The following is a 10,237-nucleotide window of genomic DNA, read 5'->3' on the forward strand; positions in this document are numbered from 1 at the left end:
TGGAGTGGAGGCATTCTCCAATGCCATTAGAGTGCATTAAACCAATCCTGGTGGGAAGCACTGAGTGAGAACTGAAGGACAGAGTCTCTACCCTTCAAGACTTACAGTCTGGGTGTAGAGAAAGGCAACAAGGCAACTTTAAACAACAACACTCTCAAGCATGGGGCAGGAGTGCTGGTGGCAACGCACTCACTGTTCAGGGATGAACAAAATGGCTTTTGGCCATGGGAGTCATGGCCATGGGATACCAAAGGAAGCAGGTCAGCAGCTCCTGCCACCCTAGAATTCTCTCTCTGGGAGCACTCCAGAAGTCTTTGGAGAGAGAAGGTCCTGCAGGACTCATGAACCAGCCCCCTCTGCCTTTTTTCCCTAAGTTAGGCTCAGCCAGGAGAAATGGCTACAACAGCCCCCACAGTCTGCCTGGTAAAGGGTAGGGCACACTCTCCTTGGGACAAAGAGGTGCTAGTGAACTTGAGGCCCAACATCAGTGAGGTAAGGAGAAGCCCAGAACTCCAGCCTACTGCCTCCCAGCCCAACCACCCAAGGGATGAGGGGGGTAGGATCCACTAAGATACCAACTGGAAACAGCTCTCATCAAACAGCCATTCCCCAGAATGGGTAGTGGCCTCTCTCCCTCTCTCCCTCTCCTTCTCTCTCCACTTCCCTCTTCTCTCACTCTTTCTCCCAAGCACATATTTGGGTAAGTGACTGCTAATCCCAACCTGGCAGAATAATATGGCTGGCCTGGGGGCACTGTGTGGGTGTGCAGAGGAACCAAGCACCAGGCTGCAGCCTGTCAAAGTGATAGGGAGCTCAGCTACCAAACAGAGAGGAAGCCTGTGTGAGTGGCCTGTGTGTGTTAAAGTATGTGACAGAGTGACGCCTGGGTGGCTCAGCCAGTTAAGCCTCTGACTTCAGCTCAAGTCATGATCTCAGTTTGTGGGTTTGAGCCCCAAGTCAGGCTCTGTACTGACAGCCTGGAGCCTGCTTCGGATTCTGTGTCTCCCTCTCTCTCTGCCCCTCCCCTGCTCATGTTTTTCTTCTCTCTCTCTCTCTCTCTATCAAAAATGAATAAACATTAAAAAAATTTAAATAAAGTGCATGAGGGTATGTTCTGTACCTGAGCTTCTTAAAGAACTCTGAGCAGCAACATCACCAAGGGAATATCCAGGTGGCAGCCCAGTCACCCTAACCCCAGGCCAAAGACATCAGAGAATCAACAGGCTTCTAGAAGTCAGACTTGCAGATGTGGACTCAAGAGGTACTCTGTGTCATGAGATTGCTGAGTGCCCAAGTGTGTAAGGAGGCTTAAAGTGCAGGCATCAGAGTGACATGTTTTCCACCAAAATGTGCAGGATCTGAACTAATATATGTAACAGGTGAGTGTGAGAGAGTAGTGGGTAAAAGAGAACCGGAGGGGATACACGGTTGATTGGAGAGAAGTGATGGAGGAATGTAACGGGATTAGAAAGACCTGGAGTCCACGGGCATGTAGATGGGGCTAGGAGTAGCGCTAACAGGTGAGGCGTGCAGTTGTATAGGGATGTACTGATGAACGCATCCAGGCTTCCTTTTCCCGCCTTGCGCACGAAAGGCCCACAGGAGAAGGCTGCAGCGGGCTCAGTTCCTCGGTCCTCGCGCGGGGCGGGAATCCGGTGTTTATTTCAGGGCCCCGCCAGGAAAGGGCACCGCGGGACCCGGTTCGAGGCAGCCCACGGCAACACGGGGCCAGCTGAATCGCGCCCGGGAAGCGCTGCCTGCCTCCGGGCCCCTGGGCCGTTCACCTGGCAGGACCCGGCCGCCGGGATCCCCAGGCGCAGCCCCTTCCGCGGCTGTTGCAGGATTCCGGGCCGTGCGAGAGAAGCGTCTTCCTCCATCCCTCCGTCAGATCTTAGTGAATTGCTCGCGCCGGCTATCCGGCCTTGTGGGAGCAGGGCAGGTGCGGGAGCGGACGCCGCGCCCCGTCGGCGGGTCTCTGGCACTGCGTCCGCAGGCGGCGCCCGGGCGGGAAGACCTGCAGAAGGGACCGGCGGTTTCTGAGCGGCAGCTGCAGGCCCCCGGGAAACCCGGGCGGAGAGGCTAGAAGCTCCGCTCCGCCCTCAGAGGTGGGCACCGCCCCGAGGTCACTGAGCTGGGGGCGGGCTTCGCCGCAATGCCGCGGGGAGAAAGAGGATGCCCGCCCCCCCCACAAGCCTCGACTTGGACTGCCTGCCCGACGGGATCCCCACCCCGCCAGGAAGCGGGGCCCTACCCAGCCTGCCTGAGACGGTTGAGAAGTAAACCAAGGCGCGCCCCACCGCTTCCTGGAGAGATCAATACCTGAAAGGAGCAGGACTCCTGTCCACTCAGAAAATTCTTTAGAAGAACTCCTTCCTTTACCCCCACCCCCTACGCACGCGCGCGCGCGCACACACACACACACACACACACACACACACACTCTTTAAAAGCTGAAAAGGGAGCCGAGTTTGGAATTCGGGGAAGTGATGACACACACAACAATGCTGTTACACCTGGCTGCTGCAGGCCAGCAGCGGAAATGCCTGCCAGGGGGAGAAAGAGACAGAGAGCCAGCCTGGGTGGTCAGAAAAAAAGAGAGGACAGAACACACACACACACACAGGTTGGGGCTGGACCCAGCTGTTTTTTCCCCTGCCCAGGCCCAGGGGGAGGATGGGCACTGGGGTCAATCTGCAGCAGCCCCAAACCTAACCCACACTGCTCCCACCCATAGCCTGGGCGTGGATGGGGGTGAGGAAGAAAAAATACACCTGCACGCCTACTCAGGAGACAGCCACAGAGGTTATGAAGAGGTGCTGCTTGTCCTGGTGTATACTGGGAGCGGTGGGAGAAAACAATCAAGCTACTTTGAGATATTTTCAATGGTGGGTGGAAGAGGGTATTTACTGAGGTGAGTTTAGGAGAGCCCTGCTCCCTCTAACTGTAATGGTCAGACCAAGCGGTCCTGCTGACCTCTCTGGAGTCATTTTCAAGAGGCTGAATTCCAAAGAGCCCCATCACCCTGTCCTCCTTTCCTTTAATCTCGGAATGTAGATCAGAGACCTGAGAGGGAAGTAGGCAGCACATGAAGGTGGCCATGGGTGCTGGGCCCACAGGCCACTAAGGGCTCTTCAGGCTTCCTCAGAGACTGGGCAGCCTAGGAGGAAGAGGTAGTAATGAGCACAGGGGCAGCCACTCCTTGCCTTCCAGACATAGGACACACCCCTGTATGACATCCATTCAGTCCACCTTCCTCCCCCAAAGTATCCTGACCTCAGTACCAAGGAGGTGGGAGCCTGGGGATTCAAAACACCAGCCATCTCTCTCACACTTTATGATTGCAGACTTTTTGTCAAAGCTAAGTTAAAACTGTTAAAAAGCACAGCTGCCTTTTCTGCCAGCATTCATTTTCCCTGAGACAATCTCAGGGTATGCAGGTGTAACTGGGACCCATTCAGACTTCTGCTTAAGGCAGGTGAGCATTCATTCACCCCTCAGCCCTAGAGAAAGATCAGAACAAATGTCTTGTCAAGAGAGAGATTTGAACAAATGCCTCCCTCACAGCCTCTTGCTTTTCTTCCCAGTCTGTAACAGAATATTGACAAAAGAAGGGGGAAAGGGGGAAGGGATGAAAAGAAGGAAGAAAAGAGAGAGGGGAGGAGAGAGAAAAGAGAGGAAAAAGAAAGAAGATCCCGGAACCACGTTTACTGCTGGATGATACACATGTACCCTTACATATCTGTAAGTATAAATGTTTTACCAGAAATATAAATCGCACCTTGTCCGTGTGCATACCTGTGTTTTTGCACCAGTACATGTGTCTCAAAGATAGACCCTCCCCATGACCTCTATATGTGATACCGGTGCACATGCAAATAAAATCCCCCAAAGCCCCACAGCAACAGTCACACCGTGCAGGAGCAGGACTAGAGTAGGGTCTGCTTGGTGTTGTTAAAGCACACATACAACCCTACCCGTAGGATTACAACGCGGATTCTGAGGAGGCTCCCTAGGTCCAGGGGCAGCGCAAGGAAAGGTCAAGGGGCTTCGGGTGGAGCTTCTGGGCACCCCTTCCCGATCCTCTCCTCAACCCCATTCGGCCCAGTCACTCTGAAAGCGCCACGGACAGGCCAGGCCAGGCCGAGGCTTCTTGGTTCGGTGACCCTCGTTTCTAGGCTGATTTTCCCAAAGCCACCGCGCAGCTCTCTCCACCCCACCGCCATCCAGCCCCCTCCCCGTCCCGCCCCTCCCCCAGCCCCAAGCTAGAAGTTTAGCCCCGAGACCGCCGCAAAGGGCAGAGCAGAGGAGTCGTTTTCCTTCACCTGAAAGCCGCGAGGAGGCTTGGCGCGCCTCTCCTCGCTAGGGCCCGAGCTCCCTGGGCACTGGCCGAGTGCGGACGGACCCCGCCGGAGCCCTCGGCATCTCCCGGCCCAATCCGCAGAGCCAGCACCCGCGGATTGCAAGGGCTTGCGAAAGCGTGAGCCCGGTCGTCCGCCGGGCCCCCTCAGCTCGCTGGGAGGGGGCAGGCCGGTCCGGGCTGTGCGGGGCGTTTACAAAAAGTGACTTGGAGATGAACTCGCCCGTGCGCGACTGGCCGCCCCGCTATAGGGGCGAAGGCGCCTGACGCAAGCGGAACTCCGCGGAGCCCATACGAATCAGAACTGAGCGAGGCTCCTGGCGCACTAGGGACTCCAGGAGGCAGCTCCGCCAGAGACGCGGGTCGTGCCTCGGGAAACCGGAGGGTGGGGGGAGGGGAAGAGCGCCGAAAAGAAAACCCACCGAGGCGGGGACTGGCCTGGGCGGGGAGGGGCGGCGGGGCCGGAGCCCCTCTCTGCTGGGCGGACTCCCCATGGCCAGAGGCTGAGCTCCACTCCCGCCAGCCGCTCCCTAGGGGAAGGGGAAGAGGAGAGGAAAGGAGCGAGAGGCCGCCAGCGAGCGAGCACTGGCGGCATCCGCAGTCTCCAGAAGTTTGAGACTCGGCGGTGAGCGGACTTGTGCGCCCAGACTCTGCCGCGCCAGCGCCAAGGGAAAAGAGCAGGGGCTGCCTGGCCGCCGCGCACCGGCTTTGTCATGATGGCCAGCTACCCCGAGCCCGAGGACGCCGCGGGGGCCCTGCTGGCCCCGGAGACCGGCCGCGCAGCCAAGGAGCCCGAGGCGCCGCCGCCGCCGCCGAGCCCCGGCAAGGGAGGCGGCGGCGGCGCCGGGACAGCCCCGGAGAAACCCGACCCCGCGCAGAAGCCCCCGTACTCGTACGTGGCGCTCATCGCCATGGCGATCCGAGAGAGCGCCGAGAAGAGGCTCACGCTGTCCGGCATCTACCAGTACATTATTGCCAAGTTCCCGTTCTACGAGAAGAACAAGAAGGGCTGGCAGAATAGCATCCGCCACAACCTCAGCCTCAACGAGTGCTTCATCAAGGTGCCGCGCGAGGGCGGCGGCGAGCGCAAGGGCAACTACTGGACGCTGGACCCGGCCTGCGAGGACATGTTCGAGAAGGGCAACTACCGGCGCCGCCGCCGCATGAAGCGGCCCTTCCGGCCGCCGCCCGCGCACTTCCAGCCCGGCAAGGGGCTCTTCGGGGCCGGAGGCGCCGCGGGCGGCTGCGGCGTCGCTGGCGCCGGGGCCGACGGCTACGGCTACCTGGCGCCCCCCAAGTACCTGCAGTCCGGCTTCCTCAACAACTCCTGGCCACTACCGCAACCGCCTTCGCCCATGCCCTACGCCTCCTGCCAGATGGCGGCGGCCGCTGCAGCGGCGGCCGCCGCCGCTGCAGCCGCGGGCCCGGGCAGCCCGGGCGCGGCCGCGGTGGTCAAGGGGCTGGCTGGCCCGGCAGCCTCGTATGGGCCGTACTCACGCGTGCAGAGCATGGCGCTGCCTCCCGGCGTGGTGAACTCGTACAACGGCCTGGGAGGCCCGCCGGCCGCCCCCCCGCCGCCGCCGCACCCTCACTCACACCCGCACGCACACCATCTGCACGCGGCCGCCGCACCCCCGCCGGCCCCGCCGCACCACGGGGCAGCCGCACCGCCCCCGGGCCAGCTCAGCCCCGCCAGCCCTGCTACCGCCGCGCCCCCGGCGCCCGCGCCCACTAATGCGCCGGGCCTGCAGTTCGCCTGCGCCCGGCAGCCCGAGCTCGCCATGATGCATTGCTCTTACTGGGACCACGACAGCAAGACCGGCGCGCTGCACTCGCGCCTCGATCTCTGAGAACCCAGCGCGCGCCGGCTGCGAGGATGCAGGGACGTGCGACGCCGGCCTTAGCCGCAGCCACCGCCTCCGGCCGGACCACGCGCCCTCTGTGGGGCCATCTTCTGAGCCAGCGTCCAAGGCCCTCTGCGCCTCCTCGCTCCCCAGCTCCTCTCGCCCCTCTTTGTCTCCTCCGCTTCTCCTCCTGTTACTCGCCCCCCTGCCCTCTCTGCCCTCTCGCTCCTCCGGCCTGCAGGCCGCCTCTCCGTGCGCCTTTTGCAGGCCTCGTCTCCTCCCGACGCCCAAGCCTCCGGGCTGGACACCCCATGCCAAAATTCAGAACCGAGAGGAAGTGCCGGGGCCGAGGTGCAGCCGGGCGTCGGCCGTGCAGACCTCTTGGCCTTCTCACACAGGTCGGTGCGCTCGCGCTCGGCTTTCCCCGCCCGGCTGCCGCGCAGTCCTTGGCTGGAAGCGTCGGTCCGGGCGGGCAACGAGAACCCGCGCCGCCAGAGAAAGGGACAAACGTGTGTTTGCTCCACGCTCCACGTAGCCTCCTGGAGCAGCTCAGAAGCGGCTAGCCGGGGCCCACTGGATGGGGCGGGGGTTGGGCCCGAGCGGGGAGCGGGACTGCCTCGCGCGGCGGCCTGTGCGGGGGGTTTACAGCACGTCCGGCCTCAGAGACAGGCTGCGCGTCCTCCGTTCCCGGTCCCGGAGCTTCGGGAACCTCCAGGCCCCAGGCGGCCGGCTACAGTTTCGCCCAAAAGATCGGGAGGGCTGTTTTAGATAACATTTAAAAAATATTTTTTTAAAGAAAAAACTAACCGGGAAAACCGGCGAAGTATTGTGGCCTTGGAATTTGCTAAAGCAAAACATGAAAATCTCTTCCAGGAGATTTGAAGTAGAATTCCTGTCGGGCCTTCAGAAAGCTATGTTCAGAGAGGTAGGAGAATATGCTCAGTAAAAGATGGTTTCCTTTACGAATTGGGGGGGGGGGGGGGTTCTCCCCTCTATCTAAAAACAAATCAAAAACAAGTTTCCCCGGATCTTCCGATGCAAGCCCGGAGTGCGGGGAGATCACTGCCTGCCTGGCGGACGCTACAGGGACGGCTTGTGCTCTCTCTGATTTTTGTTTTGCAAACGTCTTGCTTCTCCCACCTTGGGCAGGAGAAATGTGAAACCCGGCAGCAGTCGGACCAGGCGGGCTTGTGGCCCCGAGCCGGCTGGCCCGAAACCCCTAGACCTGGTTGTTCCGTAGTGTGTCGTTTTGGAGGACCAAATTTTCTAGAAAGAACTAGAGCACTTTTGTTGTTTTGTTTGTTTGTTGTTACTGTCTTGTCAATTCCCAAATAAATTTTTTGTTTTAACACGGACTTCTATTATTTCCGCTTCGCCTAAGTATGTTCAGCAGCTGGTTAAAAGAGGGAGATGTCCAGCAAAATTTTATACTCTTTCAGATAAATAAGAGTTGAAGGCAGCCCGAGTGGAGGGCGTTTGTGGTTGTCGCTGCTGCTTTGTTTTCCGGGAGATTGTTTTCTGTGTCATCGCTGGTCTGTTGCGGCTGTTTAACGTCATCAAAGAGACTTTATCAGTGGTTCGTTCACAAGGCGTAGGTGTAGGTAGGATTTGTTCGATTTGTACAACTGTTCAGGTTTGTATTTTACCTCTTACACAGTGGTACTAAGTGTATGGACTGTGTTTTCATTATATTGAACTCATACGTTTATATTTTTCCAGACAAATATAGTAACTAGAAGAATTTATTCCAAATAGAGAAAATCCTGGTTGGGGAAATGTTCTGCAGGCTGCAAACCTCTGTACAAATGTAAGGAGCGACTTACATTGATTGCTTTATTATTTTTAAGAATCAGAATTCATTTACCTTAAGATATGTGTAAGAGATTTAGGAGTATCAGAGAGGAATGGACACTGCATGGCTGTAGAAATCTAATTTTTTTCCTTCTTGTCCTCTACTGAGACTCTTCAAATAACGAATTCAGACTGGTGCTTCTGCACTGGCACACGGACACTTGACCATGTTGCAGACCCGGGAGCTCTAGGGGTATGATGGGTGGGCAGCCTTCATTTGGCTGATGGGATGACAGGTATTGGCTGGTTTTTCCCAGGACTGTGGTACAGCTTGGGCTGGACCCCGCTCCATCCATGTGTCCGTCACCACCCCTACTCAGGCCCCAGACAGTAGTGGCCACAGGTCCAGACTGACCAGCGGCCCAGGGGCACCTCGTGACAGGGACCAAGGCTACAGGCCTCCCACTTCAATCTATACTACTGGCCATGCTGTAAGATCATGGCGGGGGGTGGGGGGGTGATCCCTGTTATGTGTTATTGGGCCCCAAGAGGAAGTAGCTCTGATTCAGGACACCTTTCCTCCCTTGGGTATCACCGGGGAGATTGGAAGGTGGAGGATAAAGCCATCACTGTTCTGAGGAGCATCACCCTGTGCCCTCAACTGGAGCCTGCCAATGCCAGGGGAGCCGGAAAGAGCAGGCTGGTGAGGGAGGTTCAGCTGGGGTGAATAGCCCAAGAGACTGGTCAGGCCTAGTATCCGCGTGCTTCTAGTGAACCATTGCACCATTGTCTGGCTAAAAGGAGTTGCAGGAAAGAAAGTGGACTGCCGTGTGCTTGTCTGTCTGTGCTTTCTGTGGTGTGAACATGTATCCCATGGGCAGTTGTGTTGTCTATGCCTGCTGCAAATATGTGTGTACAGTGTAAGTCATGTCCTGGTGACAGGATGGGAGGTGTGTACGTCTGTCATTAGCCTTCGGAGAGGGCATATATTTGGGGCTTTGTAATAATCATATGCCTACTACTCAAGGAGTGCTTACTGGGAGGACAGTGTGTGTTGCATTCATAAGCCATCGGTAATGTGTGCAGTTATGTTCTCGGTATATAATCCTGGCTTGCTGAATGATAAGAGAGAATACATACAGACACTTTGCTTGAGCTGGGTAAGGCTGTCTGTTCCAGGGTTAGTTCTCAGCACCTCCTAACCGCTATCCCAAGCAGAGAAAGCAAAAGAGGGAAGTCTCCAGAGCAGAGCCTTCAGTGAGGTGGGGGAAGCTGGCCTAGGCCAGCGCTGGAGGACAGCTTCTCTCTGTCCCCAAGAGCTGAAAGGCAAGAGGCACCCAAGGCTGCAGAGGGAGTGGGAGTCTCACCAAGTATGGAGGATGAAATGAAGGAATCAGTGAGGGATTCCTGGTCTACACAGGGATTAGAGGAGAGATCCCACACAGAGAAGGCAGATAGATCATACCCCCACTTCCCAATGGATGCCCACAGGAAGACATCTGTCTCTAATTCCAGCCCTAGGGGTTTCTCCATAACTCTATAGTTTGGTCATTTCCCCCACTGCTAAAAGTTTGAGGCAATGACTGACCTTCTTCATCTCTCATTTCCTTTCTCTCCTCTCCTTCTTTGCACTTTTGAGTTTCTAATAGAGAAGATGATTTAAGGAATTCCCTCAGTGAGGGCAAAAGTATTTAAGAGAGTTCCTGATATATATATAGCAGTTATGCCTTAGCACTTACAGTCTGGTCTAGATGGCTGGACTGTGTTGGTGTATGTATTTATGTGTGTCAGTGTATACTATAAATACAATTTAGAGTTTGATGCAAATACCCTGCCAGTTTCTGCATCTCCTGGGTAATGAGTGCCTACACATGATATTGAATGAGGAGTATGTGTGTGCTTATGCAGGTAAACATCCTCACACTCATCACTGACAAATGAGTCCCCCTCCTCACACTTACACACAAATTTTTGGTCATCCCTGACCCCCTAAGACTGCCCAGCCAAAATACTTGGGTTGAACGGGGTAAGGTGTCCTGTTCTCAGAGGGATGAGGGAGAAATCAGTGCCAGTGCAGTACATGTACCAAGGAACTGTCAAATGGGGACCTAGGGTGTTTTCTGGGATGGCCTCACACCCTACTCCAGAGGATGTCGTGGCCCCGCTTTCCCTTTGCATAAGTAAAGAGTTCACTGCCCTACATCCCCAGTTTGGGCGGGCATCAAGCTTAGGATACTTCACCTGA

The 10,237-nt window shown here is 56.7% G+C and overlaps 2 protein-coding genes across 2 annotated transcripts; one reads left to right on the forward strand and one right to left on the reverse strand.

The window, feature by feature from the left end:
* Positions 1-1,093: 1,093 nt before the first annotated feature.
* FOXL2NB (FOXL2 neighbor) lies at positions 1,094-4,662 on the reverse strand. The gene is given in 4 exon segments (XM_053904183.1): positions 1,094-1,703; positions 1,705-1,832; positions 1,922-2,014; positions 4,323-4,662. Coding segments are annotated over 4 exon segments (702 nt in total). The 5' UTR covers positions 4,423-4,662; the 3' UTR covers positions 1,094-1,322.
* A 152-nt stretch (positions 4,663-4,814) lies between these two features.
* FOXL2 (forkhead box L2) lies at positions 4,815-7,556 on the forward strand. The gene has a single exon (XM_053904235.1). The coding sequence runs from the start codon at positions 5,071-5,073 to the stop codon at positions 6,205-6,207; it is 1,137 nt and encodes a 378-aa protein (XP_053760210.1). The 5' UTR covers positions 4,815-5,070; the 3' UTR covers positions 6,208-7,556.
* Positions 7,557-10,237: the final 2,681 nt, after the last annotated feature.

Source organism: Panthera pardus, unplaced genomic scaffold, assembly GCF_024362965.1.
Source record: "Panthera pardus isolate Hobbes unplaced genomic scaffold, ASM2436296v1 HiC_scaffold_16, whole genome shotgun sequence".
In the NCBI taxonomy this organism is placed as follows: domain Eukaryota; kingdom Metazoa; phylum Chordata; class Mammalia; order Carnivora; family Felidae; genus Panthera; species Panthera pardus.